At 31.0% G+C, this 17,816-nt stretch overlaps 2 protein-coding genes, 1 long non-coding RNA gene and 1 pseudogene across 4 annotated transcripts; all 4 read left to right on the forward strand.

Moving 5' to 3' along the window:
* Nucleotides 1-301: 301 nt before the first annotated feature.
* LOC147943299 (uncharacterized) lies at nt 302-1,768 on the forward strand. Its single transcript, XR_015598166.1, has 6 exons — nt 302-502; nt 568-838; nt 943-1,056; nt 1,180-1,322; nt 1,406-1,490; nt 1,587-1,768. It is a non-coding gene; the product is annotated as an uncharacterized LOC147943299 (long non-coding RNA).
* A 522-nt stretch (nt 1,769-2,290) lies between these two features.
* Nucleotides 2,291-3,637, forward strand: LOC109125860 (uncharacterized). Its single transcript, XM_087512199.1, has 6 exons — nt 2,291-2,425; nt 2,521-2,788; nt 2,885-2,996; nt 3,092-3,219; nt 3,434-3,521; nt 3,598-3,637. The coding sequence occupies exons 1-6, from the start codon at nt 2,291-2,293 to the stop codon at nt 3,635-3,637; spliced, it is 771 nt and encodes a 256-aa protein (XP_087368325.1).
* Nucleotides 3,638-4,428: 791 nt separating this feature from the next.
* LOC147943300 (uncharacterized) lies at nt 4,429-12,696 on the forward strand. The gene is made up of 14 exons (XM_087512200.1): nt 4,429-4,557; nt 4,664-4,931; nt 5,029-5,122; nt 5,272-5,414; nt 6,115-6,468; nt 7,362-7,481; nt 7,565-7,834; nt 7,926-8,364; nt 8,458-9,404; nt 9,497-10,091; nt 10,181-10,833; nt 10,996-11,223; nt 11,359-12,018; nt 12,119-12,696. The coding sequence occupies exons 1-14, from the start codon at nt 4,429-4,431 to the stop codon at nt 12,694-12,696; spliced, it is 5,478 nt and encodes a 1,825-aa protein (XP_087368326.1).
* A 3,078-nt stretch (nt 12,697-15,774) lies between these two features.
* On the forward strand, nt 15,775-16,714 carry LOC104785744 (cyclin-dependent protein kinase inhibitor SMR12 pseudogene; annotated as a pseudogene). The gene has a single exon (XR_015558480.1). The product of XR_015558480.1 is annotated as a cyclin-dependent protein kinase inhibitor SMR12 pseudogene (transcript).
* The last annotated feature ends 1,102 nt before the right edge of the window (nt 16,715-17,816 follow it).

A 17,816-nucleotide genomic window follows, 5' to 3' on the forward strand; every position in this document is an offset into this window, starting at 1 on the left:
ATATAAATATGAATTAATCTATTACAATGTATAGTTTCGATCAAATCTAACCATTGCATGTATGGATTATACACCAAACATAAATTTTTTGTTATTTTCAAAGTCTTCGCCTTGATTACTTCAATTTCGAACTGACAAAAAAAAAACCGACATAAATTTGTAAGTAACTTCCAATCACTTTTCATATTCCTCTTTTCTAGATATATATATATATATATATCTTTTTTTTTTTGTCAAATTTTTTTTGCAACTTCAAACTTCATTCACGATAAACATTTACTATATATCTATTATCTAAAATATTCTAACCTCTCACCTTTCATCATCTTTCTTCTTTCTCCAAAATAATCAAGAACCAAACCAAAAAATGGTTGCATACATAGAGGATTTGAATCCATCAACAGATAGGTTGAGTGTTGCTGTTAAAGTACTGAGGCTCTGGATACCCGAAATAATCATAATGCAGCCTACCTACATTTGTTTGATCTTGGTTGATGAGAAGGTAACAATCCATTTATATCCTTCTTCTTAATATTTAAATCTGAAATTAGTTTTTATATATTTTAGGGAACAAGAATTCAAGCTAAACTCCGAAGTCAGCTTTACTTTGATCAGTACATAGATTTGTTGCAAGAAGGACGATGGTTTCTTCTTTACAAGTTCCAGGTTATTGAAAATCAGAATATTTACAGGAATTGTAACAATTCTTCTGAAATATTGATCACTAGGCAAACTCGCATCACTGGAATCCCTCCTAGATGTCCAGACAACTTTTTCCATCTAATAGATGCACTAACAGTTGAAAATGCCGCAGAAGATGAGAGAAATTGTTGTGTTGGTAATTTTATTTAAATATACTGTTTAACTTACAGTTTTAATAAAACATTATTTCCTTAGATTCATAGTTTTTTTAATTTCTTTGCTCTTTTCAATCAATTTCAGATTTGTGTGGAACGGTGGTAAGAGTAAATCTACCGCGTAAAATTGTTTTCTGGAAAATGAAGTTGGATTCAATGGTCTGAAAGATGTTCTTCGCTTTACTGTAATTGACATCAAGTAAGTTAAAAGTTTATAAATTTTTTAAAGAAGTACTACCCCATTTGATTTATATTTGCCATTGAAAATAATACATAGAAGAAACCACTGAAGTTGTCCATTGTTAATTTGTTTATTGTAAAGTAACGAACAGATTCAATGTATTGCCGTCGGTGATACATGTTCTGAATTTCGGGAAAAATGGGAACAATATGTTGCGAGTCCTTCCTATGCCAGTGAACCAGTATTGTGTCTGCTTATGTTTTGGAGAATCTCTGTCTTTGAAGGTACTAAGCAATATATTAGCATTTTGTACTAGATAAGCCAATAGATCAAATATAAGATTTGTCACTTACTTTTTTTTTTAAAGGTCACCGTTGTCTAATGTCTCAAATAAGATGTTCTAAACTTTTACTTGGTAACGAAGCAAGACCATTCACTACAGATCCTGCACTGTAAGTTCATCTATAACATCTATACTATGACAGATTATTAATATGGAATCATTACTATAAGCTGTTTTAACTATTGTGTTCCTTTATCTTTCGCAGTCTTTGTTTTCATGAATCATCAGACGATGAAGATTATAACGGCTCAGAAGAAGATGAGAGTGATTCTAATGATTCGGTGTAACCTTAAGATTGATCAAGTTTACTGTTAATTTCGTTAAAAACTTTCATTTGTTTTTTATTTGAATAAGTTCAGCTCTTTGTTATTTAGATTTTGGACCTATATTTGCGGATATTATGCCAATTACTCTTTTCAAATCTTGAAATTATGTTCAAATATATCTTTTTACCAAATTATGCATAATACCTTCAATTTCAAAGATTTTTTTTGTCAGAGTATAATTCATGATTGACATATGCATGCCATTAAAAATTTGAACATAATTTACGGTACATCTAAGACCAATGCATGCCATTTTTGAAACAGTAAGATTTCGATTCCCATTGTTTACCTTTTTTGTTTTCTCTAACTGTAATGATTACGTAATATTTATATTCCCAATAAGTGTATACGAATATTGTTACAAAGATATCAAAGAATATAAGCGGTTATTATATATTTTAAATTATAAATATTTATTCTTAATTAATAAATCTAGAAAAGTTGTCAATATATTAACAAATCGTTGTAACGATTCATAAACGACGTGTATTGACTATAAAAGGTACCAATATTTGTCATTTTAGAAGTTACCTTCTATTATCTTTATCGATTCTTGACAAAAAAAAAACACCGATCACACAAAATGGCTATTTATGATAGAGTTAAGGATCTTCTCACATGGACATCAAGCCAGAAGATTCAAGTTAAGATCTTGAGGAAATGGAGGAAGGAGTCTGAGGAAGGTTCCACAATTCATCTAATCCTTTGTGATGTCTTCGTAAGTATCTATACATTATCTTCGTAAATTCATGACTGTTTGGGAAAATATAAAAAATTTGTTTTTTCATTAATTGTTACATTTTTTGAATATAGGGTGAAAAAATTGAAACAACAATTTCTCCGGAACTGTTCCAAATTTTCAACAATCAAATTGCTGAAAATGATTGGAAGATTGTTTCCAATTTCTCGGTGTGTTACCATGAGAGACGTCTGAAGCACACTGATAATGATCAGAAGATCATTTTCTCCAATGACACCATCGTGGAAAATTCAGAAGTTGTTTCCAACAATCACTTCTTTGAACTCCAAACTATTGACAGAGTGTTTGATGGATTTCATTCTGTCACACAACGTCCACTAGGTAAGTTTCAAATATTTTAACAAGTTATCTGAACTTAACTATATTTTGAAGGATCCGTAATATTAATCTAAGAACTATATTCCCGTTTTCTACCAGACATCATGGGCGAAGTGATCAATGTCGAATCAATGATCCATGCACATGATCCAAATGTGGAGGTTCCTAATGAGATTATGAGGATCTTACGGTTTTCAATTCGTGATTTGAGGTTCGTTAAAATTTTCACTAAAATCTTAGGTCAGTTTTATATCAAGCTTTTTTAATAGTATAGATATACTGAAACTATGTTTGATTGTTTCATAGTGGTATGGATATAAGCTGCGTGGCATATAATGAGACAGCCACCTTTTTTAACGACAATTGGTTGGCAACAGGATGTTACCATGTTGTTGCAGTATTGCAGTTTTGGCATGCCAAATATCCAAGTTTCGGTAATTAAATTATACTTTATATAGTTGTTATTCTAGATTTTTATGGATAGTAATTTTAATTTGTACGATTTTGATCAGTCGAATGTTTATACCACAATTTATAATAGGACAACGAATCATTTGATTGGTTCTTAGAAAATATCTATAGTTAATGGACATAAGTATGTAGAGATTTGTTTGATTGAAACATAGTTTATATCTTTGGAATTAATAGGTAAACGAATTGAACTGTACTCTACCCCGTTGGTATCAAGGATTCATTTTAATCCTCCAATTGCAGAAGTCCAAGATTTCAAGATGAGGTGATTTGATCAATTTCAATTTTAATAAAAAAAAAAAAAAATTATTGACTAATATGATCTAACTGAAATTATGCAGGCTAGAGTACCAAACTGCTGTAGATGGTGGAAGTGATTGAGAGATGCTGAAGATGCTGGAAGTGGGAAGAGATTGTTTTTAATTTGGTGTTTTAATAATGAAACTACGTTTGTCGTTTTTTTTTAATTTGTTGTCAAGACTTGAATCTAAGTTATAACTAAAAGATTTAGTAGTAAGTTAAAATGTTTCTCTTATTTTCAGTTTCATTTAATTCAAACTTATTGTTTTCTGTTATAATATTATAGAGTATATAACTAATAACTTATGGATATATAACTAAAAACCAAAATAACTTATTTTTAACAATTGAAAATATGTATAAATATAAGATGGATATATAACTAATAACCAATAGAACTTATATTAAACAATTTAAAATATGTATAAATAAACTAAACTTATAATTTAATTAAACTTATATTTAATTAAAATAGAGATTTCAAATGGAAGATTGTAACAAAATTATTTTTTCAAAAGAACTATATTAAAAAATACTTTGCCTTACTCAGATAAAACATTATTATGTATATATCTATATTATACAAATAACTGAGTAAAAGAGGATGATGATTTGATTTCTATCATAATCAAATCTTCACAAAATCTGGGTAATGGACTGTGCATATTTATACAAATTTTTAACATTTAATATAAATAAATATAAAATAGGAGTGGAAGTATTTTTACGTTTCACATATGTACACGAAGAGACTTTTTCCATTCTCTTCCCTTCCAAAAACCCTATAACTATCCAAACACATTTCAGGAAAAAAAAAGAAAAAAAACCTTCAATCTCACCAAAAGCAAAATAAATTTTATATATATTAGAAAATGGTTATCAGTAGAATTGCTGATCTCAGTCCTGGAAGGACCGATTGGACGATCATCGTTAAGGTATTGAGTACTTGGAAGATACATGATTTTTTCGAAAAAAGGGTGATGCTCTTGGTGGATAAAGAGGTAAATCTCAACTTAGTATATTCTTTATATCCATTTTATATTTTCTTTTGGATGTTTGATTTAATGATAAGAGATGATAAGATAATTTTGATTTTGGACATGCAAGGGTCAAACGATTGAAGCGACTTTAATCCACGATCCGCGGTTGAAAAATGTTCCAAGATATATCTATGACGGTGAATGGTATCAAATTGATAAATTTAAAGTGATTTATCCAACTCTCAGAGAAAGAAACACAACACATCCTTACCAGATAAGAATTATCGAGGAATCTGAGATGATCACTTTAGCAGATGAGGGAGAGGGTGACTTCTATCGATTCAAAGACTTCTTAGACATTAAAAATGGCAGATCGTTAAATGGCTCATCTTTTGGTAAGTACATTCATTTAACCATATTTCCAATTCCAAAGATAATCATATTTACATATATTAATATTAACATATATTTATTTATATTATTACAATATAGATGTATGTGGATGTATAATCGATGTGGAGCATAAACCTAACGATAGTAGTGCCAACGGTTATGATGAAGTACTATTTACACTCATCAATGGCAGGTACTATTTTTTGTTTTAAAGTTTACACTATGTGTTGTTTTATCTCCATATGTTTTTATTGATTTTTACTACATCAATTACAATTACCATATTTAGATACTAAGAAGATAATAACTTTTGTTATATTTTTTTAATTGTGGAAATAATAGGAATGATAAACTCATGTGTTGTGCAAAAGGATTGTATGCTGACTATTTCATGTATTCTTGGAGATTAAAAGGATGCCATCTCACATACAAAACCGAACCAGTGTTTTGTGTTTTACGTTTTTGGAATGTTGGTGTTATTGGAGGTATGTCTCGATTTTAGACTTTACTCAACTATATTCTATGATCAAATTTAATTGAACATAGAAACAATGATAGGAAAACCATGCATTGTCAATCGCACTGGCTCATCCAGGATCTTCATAAAACCAAACTTTGCTTCCTTAGAAAATCACAAAACAAAGTAAGTTTTATTAATAAATATTTATAATTTCTTCTTAATATGTTGTGCTCAAAGATATGTTGTTCATATATCCAGCTCTGAATTTGCGGCGTCGTATTATATAAGGAACCTGATGGGACAGAATGATGAAGCCAATCGAACATTTGCATAAAGAGATCAATGATAAAGTAGTTTCTTATAATTGAAATATATGCATCTTCCTTTTTATGTATTAACTTTTGTATTATGTTCTTTACTTTGGTTGTACTCAGTATTTTACTTCTGTTTAGATAATTAACTTTGGCATGTTTTTATAGTCCACTTATTCAATTTCAATCGTCGAAACATCTAACTGTATAAGGAAATGCATATATGCATTATACTTATTACTTTCCACTATTGATTATAAAATCTACTAATTAACCAAATTATAGGGGAATTATATCAAAGAAACTAAATTAGGAATAAATATCTTTTTAATTACTATTGTAATTAAACGCAATCACAACAACTAACAAAATTATCTTTCTTCCTCTCATTCTCTACTTTTGGGCTGATTATAGTTTCAACTATCCGCAGTTTCTCTAAACATACTGTTAAATCAGTGACTATGAAACGCAGGAAAGATGAATGTGAGAACAAAACTCCTAAATCTCCACAATTTCCAAACTTAGAGAAGAAATTTCGGATAACTCCATCTTCTGAAAAGGAGAATCCACCACAACCATTTATTGGATCTAAAAATATAGTCCCTATTAAATCTGCATTTCGTGCAGTGTTGAAGGATATTACAAATACCACTGAAAATAATAAAAGTGTTAGCAAATCTACACAACAGCCACAGAGAAGGTCAGCACATGAAAAAAATGGGACAAAAATTCCTTTAACATCATCCACTTCAAGAAAAGAACTCCATGGTATGTAACTCTTTACTATATATAATATAGATTGTACATAATAATCTAATAACATAAATTCAAATCATTTTTTTATTGTTTGTCATGTCCTGTTCATCCATCTCCTAAAAATATTGGATCTAATAATATAGTCCCTATCAGTTCTGTATACGTTCGTCTGTTTAAGGATTTAACAAAAAAAGGTTACAGTAATACAAGTGTTACTTTTCCTTTAGACCGATCACAAAGGATGTTACCATATGAAAATGATATCAGAATCAATAAACTAACACCATCGGCTTCAAGAAAAATCCTCCAAGGTATGTACCTCTTAATTATAGATTAGAGATAATTATTTAACTCCATTAATCCATATTATTTCTTATGTTGCTAAGGTTCTGGATTTTCACCTCCTACCAATATTTATTTTGTAGATACCCCGTGCACACCTAATGTATGCATTTCTCCAATCCGGCGTTTGTCGTCTCTTACGAATGAAGCAAGGATTAGTCCATATTCAAAAGGTTATATTTACGTATAATCATATAATATTTTTGTTATTCACTGAACACTTTATAATTTAGTTCTAATACACATTCTTATCCTATGCAAAATATATATACAGGAAATGGATCAAATTTCTCTGAAATCATTGACACTCCAAGCAGAGATTCTGTAAATACTAATCAAGCAGACAATATGAATAAAGGAGTTACCTTGGATGTCTATACTCAAAATACAACTCATTCTTTGCTACCAAGTATCATAGATCCAAGCCACGACATCAGTAAAAAACAACAAACTAGATTCGGTAAACAATTTTTTTACAAATTATTTAGGGTGATTATAGTAATCTATTCTACTCAAAATCTTGAAAAAGAGTTTATTTTACTAACCCCTATTTTTAAAAGCAGGCAAAGTATGTGTTTCTTCAACTTATCCTTCTGAGGATAACAATACCATCAGTAAATTCAGAGATTTAGACAACACATCTGATCAAGAAGAGAACTCGGAACTTGAGGATTTTGAAAGTGGTATAGTACAGGATTGTCTCTACTAATTTTCACTCAATAGTTATTGAATTCATTATATATATCTAATTAATGTTGTATAACAGATGATTCAGAAGCTGAATATGAACAACAAGTCTTTGATTGTAGTAGTCAAGAAGATGAACCTCATGACCCATCTGATGCTATTGAGTCTGACTCTGATTCAGAGCCGATTACACAAACCATTGAAGATAAACATAAAGAGGCTAAATGTCGTTATGATTTCCTAAACCTTTTTGATGAGGCTATTCAAAAGGTGTTTGGTAAACCTAATTCAACTGTGAAGGACAATATCAATTTGAAGGAGAAACAGAAGACGAAAAACACAAAAGACGGTATAGTTATCAGAATTTTCTTTTTTTTCTATATATATATCGGATACTGATTTTCAAACATAATTAATAAACTGTTTTTTTATAAATTCAGCTTATGAAGATGACGGTGATCCTGTCCACACATGTAAGGATTGTGGTGCTATTTTCTGGTATGGTGAAAGATTAAATCGGAGGAAGAATACAAAAACACCAATATACAGTGGATGCTGCATGCATGGACAAATTCAACTACCTACGTTTAAAGAATCTCCAGCTTTGCTTTTGTGGTTATTAACATCTGATGATGACTTAGCCAAACATTTCCGAGAAAATATCAGAGCTTATAACATGATATTCTCATTTACCTCTATAGGAGGTAAAGTTGATCGTTCAGTAAAGAAAGGTCGAGGTCCTTCTATGTTTGCTCTGCAAGGCGAAAATTATCATCTAATGGGTTCTTTGAAACCAAAACCTGGCGACTATCCAAAGTTTCAACAGTTATATATTGTTGATACTGAAAATGAAGTAGCAAACCGAATGAATATAATGAGGTAATTCTATATCCAAAATATTATTGGTAATATAGTTTTTCTTTTAATTAATTTACTGTATTTGATCCTTTCTAATACTAACTCTATTTTCAGTAAAGGTAAAGATGATGAGAATCCATCTGAAAAGAGAAAGTTCAAAAAGGAAATTGTTGAAAAACTGCAGAAGATGTTGAATGAAATAAATCCTTACGTACAGCATTTTCGTTATGCAAGAGATAGGTTTGCTTTGGAAAAAGAAAAAGCAAATTTCCATATGCGAATCGTCTCTACACGTGAGAAAGATGGCACCAAATATAATTTGCCTACTGCTTCTGAAGTTGCTGCATTGATACCTGGAGATTTCCATACCGAAATGAATAAGCGTGATATAGTGGTTGAAATGCAATCTGGTAAGTTGAAAAGGATTCATGAGTGTCATATATCTTATCTTGCTTTGCAATATCCTCTTTTATTTCCACTCGGTGAAGATGGATACACATTGGGTTTGAAAAAGAGGGTTAAAAAAGGATCAAAGAAGAAGAAGCGAAAGGATATAAGTATGAGGCAGTGGTACGCGTATAGGCTACACGAGAGGAAAGATGAGAAACATATATTATTCCGGTCTAAGCGTTTATTTCAGCAGTTCTTGGTTGATACGTATACTATGATTGAGTCTAATCGTCTCCGGTACCTAAAAAAAAACCAGAAGAAATTAAGGAGTTCAAACATAGAGGAGATTCAGCTCGCAGCGGATGAAGGAGAAGATGATCTCACAAATCGTGGTAACAGAGTTGTTATTCCACCTTCTTTCACCGGTGGACCAAGTTATATGAGGCAAAATTATTTGGATGCTATGGCTACATGTAAACATTTCGGTTTCCCAGACCTTTTTATAACCTTCACTTGCAATGCTAAGTGGCCAGAAATCACAAGATTCGTCAATCAGAGGAATTTGAAAGCTGATGATCGACCGGACATCATTTGCAGAATTTTTAAGCTGAAACTAGAGAAGTTTATGGATGATTTAACTAAGAAACATATATTGGGGAAAACAGTTTCAGGTAAATCTCTTCCACTAAAATCTTGAATTTTAAAATATTAAATCATTTTTAATTGAAAATGATTAAATTTATAAACATAATCTGTTTTGCAGCTATTTATCAGATTGAGTTTCAGAAAAGAGGTCTTCCTCATGCTCATATTATTGTTTGGATGGATAAAAAACATAAGTTCCCAACAGCCGATCATATTGACAAGATAATTTCTGCTGAAATTCCAGATAAAGATGAAGATCCAGAACTCTACGAAGTTGTCAAAGAATGTATGATTCATGGTCCCTGTGGAAGTGCGAATATGAACTCTCCGTGTATGGTTGGAGGAAAATGTTCAAAGTTCTATCCTAAGGAGTTTGTTGATACAACAAACTTAGACAGAGATGGATATCCAATTTATAGGAGGAGGGATGATGGTCGTTTTATAGATAAGAATGGTTTCAAGTGCGACAATACATATGTCGTCCCATACAACAGAAAACTTTCTCTAAAGTACCGAGCTCACATTAACGTGGAATGGTGTAACCAAACTGGATCGGTCAAGTACTTATTTAAGTATGTGCACAAAGGTCAAGATCGTGTTACTGTATCTGTTGAGGCAGGTCAAGAAGAGGATGAAACAGAGTATACCTCCGACGGTGTCAATATTAACTCATCCAAAAAAAAGGATGATGTTCAAGATTTCTTTGACTGCAGGTTTATCTATCTAAAACATGTTTAAATAGTTCTATAAGATGATACCCCGTCAAATGAATTGAATGATATGAAATTTTTCCATTTTGCAGATATGTTTCCGCATGTGAAGCTTTCTGGAGGACGAATCAGTATCCTATACACTATAGAACAACACCTGTTGTCAAACTTACATTTCATGAGGAAGGAAAGCAACCTGTTTTCTACAAAGATGGCGACAAGCCAACTACCGTATTAAATCGCCCAACTCTTGATCACACGATGTTTACCGCTTGGTTTGAGTTGTGTCTAAGGGATGAGGAAGCAAGAAAGCTTACATATGAACAGATTCCAAATAAATACATCTATGATAAAAAGGAGAAAGAGTTTCGTCCGAGAGGTAGAACTGGTTTCTCTATTGGGCGAATCAATTATGTGCCACATAATTTAGAAGATTCATACCATCTTCGAATTCTCATAAACAGCAAAAAAGGTCCTACCAGTTTCAACGACATTAAAACTGTCAAAGGTGTTCTTTATAAAACCTATAAAGAGGCATGCTTCGCTCTAGGTTTGCTAGATGATGACAAAGAGTATATTGAAGGCATAAAGGAAGCTAATTTTTGGTGTTCATCAAAGTTTTGTCGTAGACTTTTTGTGATAATGCTTATATCTGAAAGTTTAACTTCTCCTAAAACTGTATGGGAAGAAACATGGAAAATCCTTTCAGAAGATATTGAGAGAAAAGAAAAACAGAGGAGACAACGTCCAGGTATATTTTTACTTCTATATCCACCAATAATTTGACTATATATTATTTATTAAATATATGATAGCTTATTTTCATTTCTCTAACCATATGAGTAAATATTGTTTTCGTTAGACTTTTGTTTGTCAGACACGGAAAAAAAGAAATTGCTACTAAGAGAGTTACAGAAGCTAATGAAAAGAAATGGATGTTCATTGCAAAAATACAAGCTTATGCCACACATATCTCTTGAAGATGTAACATTGCCTAATCAGTTGATACTGGATGAACTCAACTACAACCGTGAGGATTTAGCAAAGAAACATGATGGTTGGAAAAAGATGCTAACAGAAGAACAGAAGAAGATCTATGATGAGATAATGGAAGCTGTAATCAATGACAAAGGTGGTGTATTTTTTTTATATGGATTTGGAGGAACAGGGAAAACATTTTTGTGGAAAGTATTGTCTGCTGCAATAAGATCAAACGGTCATATTGTTCTCAATTCGGCATCTAGCGGTATTGCCTCTCTACTACTGGAAGGAGGAAGAACAGCTCACTCTAGGTTTGCCCTTCCTTTAAATCCAAATGAAACTTCTACTTGCAACATGTCAAGGAGCTCAGAACTTGGTGCGTTGGTTAAAGAAGCAAAGTTAATCATATGGGATGAAGCTCCAATGATGAGTAAATACTGCTTTGAGACATTAGACAGAAGCTTGAAAGATATTATGAGGAGTAAAGAAGACAAATTGTTCGGAGGAAAAGTTGTCCTTTTTGGAGGTGATTTCAGACAAATTCTTCCCGTTATTGTTGGCGCAGGAAGGGAAGCGATTGTCAATGCATCATTAAACTCTTCATACTTATGGAATCAGTGCAAAGTTTTAAGATTGACAAAGAATATGAGGTTGCTTCAAGACATTGGTAAACAAGAGGCCAGCGAGATAGAAGAGTTTTCTAAATGGATACTCGCAGTTGGAGAAGGAAAAATTAATGAGCCTAATGATGGTGTGTGTGAAATAGATATCCCACAAGAGTTACTTATTCCAGAGGGTTCCTCTCCGTTAGAGTCAATCATTGAAGCTGTTTACGGAAAGAACTTTGCCACTCAAAAAGATCCTAAATTTTTCCAAGAACGAGCTATTCTTTGCCCTACGAATGAAGATGTCAATTCTATCAATGATGTCATGTTATCAAGTCTAAACGGTTAGTTCATCTTTATTCGTCCTTTAGTTATTTTTAGTAATCATACACACTTAATTCATCATATTATTTTATTTAGATTTTTTTTTTCTTATTTTTACAGCTGAAGAAAGAATTTATCTAAGTTCTGATTCAATTGACCCTCAAGATAAACGTGCTCTGAAAAATAAAGTTTACTCACCAGATTTTCTAAATACCATTAAGGTTTCGGGTATACCTTATCATAGGCTTCGTTTGAAAATAGGTTGTCCGATTATGTTAATGAGAAATATTGATCCGCATGGTGGTTTAATGAATGGTACAAGACTGCAGATCACCCAAATGGCGGACCATGTTTTGCAAGCTCGGATTTTAACTGGTACGCGAGTTGGTAAGATAGTTCTCATCCCTAGGATGTTGATATCACCATCAGATACTAGGTTGCCTTTCAAAATGCGCCGAAGACAGTTCCCAGTGTCAGTTGCTTTTGCAATGACTATCAATAAGAGTCAAGGTCAATCTCTGGAAAATGTTGGTATATACTTGCCTAGACCCGTTTTCTCCCATGGTCAGTTATATGTAGCAATGTCAAGAGTTAAATCAAAGTCTGGATTGAAGATGTTGATAACAGATGCTGAGGGAAAACCTCAAACAAAGACCACCAATGTTGTTTTTAAAGAAGTTTTCCAAAATCTTCACTAGAAAATGGAATGGTACTTACTCCCTAAATTCTAGGTATATTATAATTTCGTTTTATTAATATATATGTTACTAACTCTATATTTATTCTAATTTGCCCTACAGAGAAAATACAACACATGGTTGAATGGGTTAATGACGGAATATGGTACTTTCATGACTATATGAGTCATTTCTACTCTTACTATTATTTTTATTTTATTTTATTATTGTTTACTTTGGATATTAAACATTCATAAACACAAATTATTATTATTGTTTAGAATCTTAAAACACAAACCAACAAAACTATAGTCCGATATTGCTTTCTGCGTAATCCATTACGAACCTACTATCCGATATTGTCCAATATATACCCTCTAACATATCTACTATTCAATATACTCTTTGTCTGTCTGATTTTGTAAGCAGCTATATTATGCAAAGTATGAGATTATATAAAGCGACTGAATTAGTTTATTACCGATTACGTTTTTATTTTAACTTCGATAATAAGATAGATTACCTAACTCAGATAAGAAAAAGGTTAAAAAAATTTAATCCCGTGCTGTAGCACGGGTTATCCCCTAGTCTATACTATTAAAGCAGAAGTACTCTCTAGAGTAAAAATGGACCATGACTTGGTTTTGGTAGGTTTTTCATTAAAAATGATTAGAGAATCACAAAATTTAATCTAATTAACCTATAGTTTCGATTTCTTTAAATGACGAAAATACCCTTGGTCGATCACTTAAAAAATTGCCGGGTCGGGACGCGGATCCTAAAGTATCCGACTACAGAAGGAAAAAAACCCGCGGATCTGTTTGTATTCCAGAATAATATTTTTCGGATCCAGTATATTATTTCATTCAAGATTAGTTATTTAAGATCCCAAACAAACTCATTCGATATAGGCAAACACTCTTATTTCATTTTCTTTTAAGGTATTTAAATGAAAATCATAAATTTTAATTACCAAAAATTCGGATATTTCCTTAATTACCGAGATTGATCTTAACAGATAATCTTTTAAAAGGAATATTTAGTGATTCAGTTAAAATCTTAAAAAACGAATATTCAAGTTACCAAATCTGACTAAATTGTTTGATTTCCGATATTATAATATTTCCTTAACGAAATTATAGTAATTAATTGTGAGTAGTATAGATAGAAAGAATTAAAAACGCAAAAATTATATATATGTAAAGTTGTAAACTAATTTACAGAAAAGTGTATTGTATATCCCACATCGACTAAATATTTTGGAATATGGTTCATAATCACTATAAATATGTGACTAAAATGTTTTGAGTACAAATGAGCAGGAAACTTGATTTATCAGGTATCCAAATTTAACAGTTTAATTTGGTTCTATATTTGAGAATATTTAAACTTTTAAAAAGTAAACATATTATAATATATTATAATATATTTACATTTTTTAAAAAAGTTTAAGATATTCTAAATATTTAAATTTTTATAGAATGGTTAAATTATTATAAATATTTGAACTCCGTCGAAAGTTTAAAATATTATAATAAATTTAAAGTCTATAAAATATTTAAGTAATATTAATATTTTAATTCTTAAAAATTTAAAATATAAATTTTTTTTTGAGTTAAATCCGTTAAAACATGTATTTTTATCAAACTATAAATTAAGCCATGGAAGCAGGGTGTATCTATCATCTTACAAAACTACTATCCGATATTGCGGAGTGTCTATTCTCTTACAAAACTACTATCTACTATTGTGGTGTGTCTGTTTCTATGAAAAAATACATTTTACAAACTACTTACTTTATTAGGATTTCCAATTTACTGTATAATTCCAAATATACAAATAAACACTATATAAACAAAGAAAATAAATCAAAATAAAAAACTATATTACAAAAATACAAATTACAAAAAAAAATAACTAACAAAATATATAATCCCGTGTTGTAGCACGGGTATCACCTAGTAGTAAAGTACTAAGGACTCTTCGTCCATCAATTGACACACTTCACAAACGTCATTTTCACTATCTCCAAACAAATGGTTTGAAAACTCATGACACTTTTTAATGCTTCATATCATGCACGTCATTAGCCTATATGTTTTACTTTATTTTGGTACCATTCACGCGTGTTTTTAAAGTTCTTAAGTGAAAATAAATATCATGAATTTCACCAATGTCTATTTGAAAAAAGAAAATTAGACAAAGAAAAACAAACAGGGAAGAAAATTTTCTTACATTCAGATATATTCTTCTTCTCAAATTTCACTCTTCGATATTCCTATTTTGTCTTGTATTTCAATATTTATAGTTTGGTTACCATTAAAATATTAATGAGTAAGAGATTCATCTGCAGGAATGTTTTTTATAATAAAATATAAAAATATTTATGAAAATTAATACCTATAGTACTGTTTAGGAGTCAAATTCATATGTATATAAGTATATAAGTATATATGCATGTAGAACTTGTAACATTATTCAAGAGACACTTTTACTATTTTTATTTTACATACATGAATGTATGACTATAGTATATATCGTTAACATGGTCGAAAACAAAGTCATTACAATTCATATTCTTTAAACTTAACAAAAAAAAAACTGTCATTTAATATATATACTACATATCTTTTCCTGTCCAAATGTTTTGCAAAATCATCAAAATATATTATTCCTATTTGAATTTATCTTACATAACATATTAATACTACTTCGTCCTTAAAAAATAAAAAAATTAATTTAATCAAACAGGACTCATACATCTGAATTCTGAAGTCATAAATTCTCTAAGAAAATAAGACTTGGGTCTCATTATAAAAATACACACAAGTTATTAGCAAAAAGATTGTATGCTAATAGTAATAAATATAAGTTAGATACTGAAATTAAAGTCTTAACGGCAACAAATATATTTTTTCAGGAGGAAACAAAAAAGCGCACATGGAGTTTTGGAAACGTAAAGGCAGACGTCAATTTTGGTGCTTAACTTGCGAGAAGCAGAAAGGCATCGGGCCATCATTTTTATTACTTTATTCGACGATATGATAAATATATTTATCGTAACGGTATAATAATAACGTATAAGGTCTTCCCTTCTCAATGAATTAGAGGGTCTTTGGTTACGTTATGTATGCCCCCCTTTAGACTCTTTCTTACCACAACCAACAATACCACAATAAACTCGCTCCAATCTCCGACTCTAAACAAACCTGAAATAAAGAAATAACAACAAAAATAAAAGCTGACAATTTTCTTGATTAATATTCTTTACCACGTTGGATCTATCTACATCGATCAATCATTATTTCTTCTTCTTCTTCTCATTCTCTCCCCTCTCTTTCTCTCTCTCTCTAGAACAAGAGTTTTGTGTTCTTGTTTTTGTGCCATTTCTCCAATATGTCGGAGACGAGCTTGAGAAGAGAAGAGGTAACGTTAGGTGGTGTTACACAGACGAGAGAAGATGAATGTTCGGACAAGAAATCTGTGTTAGACATTTGTCGGAAAAGGAAGAGATCAGATGATGGAGAAGAAGAAGAAGAAGAGGTTGTGGAGGAAGATAATGACGGATTCAAAACACCGACTCGTCCAGAGAATAGAATCCCTAAGATCAGAGAATGTCCACCGGCACCGAGGAAACGTGAGTATTCATCGGAGATGCTTAGAGCTAAAACGATGTATTGCCGGAGACGGTTGAGTTTCGCGCCAGAAGATGACGTGACCTCGTTTATAACGGATTTGCAGTGGAGGACGACGACAATGACGATCAAGAAATAATTAAGTTTAATGAGAGTTTATTTTTTTATATTTTAGTCTTTATGATTTTATTTTTTTTATGAACCATATTTTTAGGTCACGTTTGGAAAATATCTGAACGTTTTTTTTCTCTCCCGCAAATAGACAAAAGAAAAATACTACTTGATTAGGTTGGTATTTTTGTTTTTAAGAGTTCCAGATCATATAGAGATTTTCGTTTCAAGATGATTATTATTTGTCCATTGTTAGGTTTTTTCTTCTTTTGATATTTGGATATTTTCTGATATATGTTGTGCTTTTTTTCGTTTGTTGTAAAGGTTTACAACTAGCTAATTGCGTATGTTGACGAAACTGAAATATGTTTTCGTGATCTTGTGAATTATTACTCGTATGAGTGTAGATGAGGGTTCAACATAAGTGAAGTGTAAAGTTCATTCGTATCAGCCAACCAGTAGCCTTGTGATGTGGGTAACCTACATAACAGATAATTGTTGACAATTGTATAATGTACACTTGTTTACTAATATTCACTCTCACAATGACATCGTAAAGTTAAAGGGTTAGCAAAAGAGTGAGAGAGAGAGAGAACAAAAGTGAAAAAAAGGGAGAGAAACATGAAGAAGAAGACAGGACAAGAAAAGAGATTGGGATATAGAATTTTATAAACGCTTTAGGGGTCGAGGCCTTATTTAAGTTCCTTCGACTTCTAAAGTTGGAACATCCAATGCTATTTACTAAAAAAGGCTACACGATAACTCCTTAAGCTTCTTCCTTTTTCTTATGGATCTTCAAAATCTTTTTTTTTCTCAATATTTTTATTTCTTTCTTTTGTTGCCGTTATGTTCGTTTCGTCTATGTTACTCTCTTTCTTTTTTTATGTGGCTTTCGGTTTTGTGGACCTGTCTCCTAATTTGTTAATTAATTGACCATTAATTGTTATTTTGATTAATTGCAGCTTGAATGAAACGTTTTGGTATCTCATTCAACAACAAGAAAGAAGATGTGAAAAGAGATTGTAAATTATTTTTTTGACATCGGAAGATATTGTAATTAATTTTTACAGACTATAAAATTTCACACGAATATATAAATTAAATTATTCCTTCAGATTTTATTATTCTCTTACAACAGTTTCCATCAAAGTTTAGATAGAATCTAGAGTCTAGCCACTTACCATTCTTGTTTCACTTATGTCATTTTCTTCGCAATCATATATATAGACGATATATTTACTATACTGTACTCCGCGGGTCAAAATTATTTTAACTAAAATATTTAAATTATAAGTTGTATTTGTTGGTTAAATATGCTATAATTATATAATAAATTTTAAATAAATCATATAATACCGCAATATAATTTTTTTTTACATAATATTTATTTAATCA

The sequence above is a fragment of the Camelina sativa genome, chromosome 5 (assembly GCF_030686135.1).
Source record: "Camelina sativa cultivar CO46 ecotype springtype chromosome 5, ASM3068613v1".
NCBI lineage: Eukaryota > Viridiplantae > Streptophyta > Magnoliopsida > Brassicales > Brassicaceae > Camelina > Camelina sativa.

Excerpts from the sequence above, each read along its gene's own strand:
- LOC147943300 (XM_087512200.1), top strand. The coding sequence starts at position 4,429 with ATGGTTATCAGTAGAATTGCTGATCTCAGTCCTGGAAGGACCGATTGG. Across the intron at positions 6,469-7,361 it reads TTCAAGAAAAGAACTCCATG|GCAAAGTATGTGTTTCTTCA; the intron begins GTATGTAACTCT and ends TTTTAAAAGCAG. Across the intron at positions 10,092-10,180 it reads CAAGATTTCTTTGACTGCAG|ATATGTTTCCGCATGTGAAG; the intron begins GTTTATCTATCT and ends TCCATTTTGCAG.
- LOC109125860 (XM_087512199.1), top strand. The coding sequence starts at position 2,291 with ATGGCTATTTATGATAGAGTTAAGGATCTTCTCACATGGACATCAAGC. Across the intron at positions 2,997-3,091 it reads TTTTCAATTCGTGATTTGAG|TGGTATGGATATAAGCTGCG; the intron begins GTTCGTTAAAAT and ends ATTGTTTCATAG. Across the intron at positions 3,220-3,433 it reads TGCCAAATATCCAAGTTTCG|GTAAACGAATTGAACTGTAC; the intron begins GTAATTAAATTA and ends TGGAATTAATAG.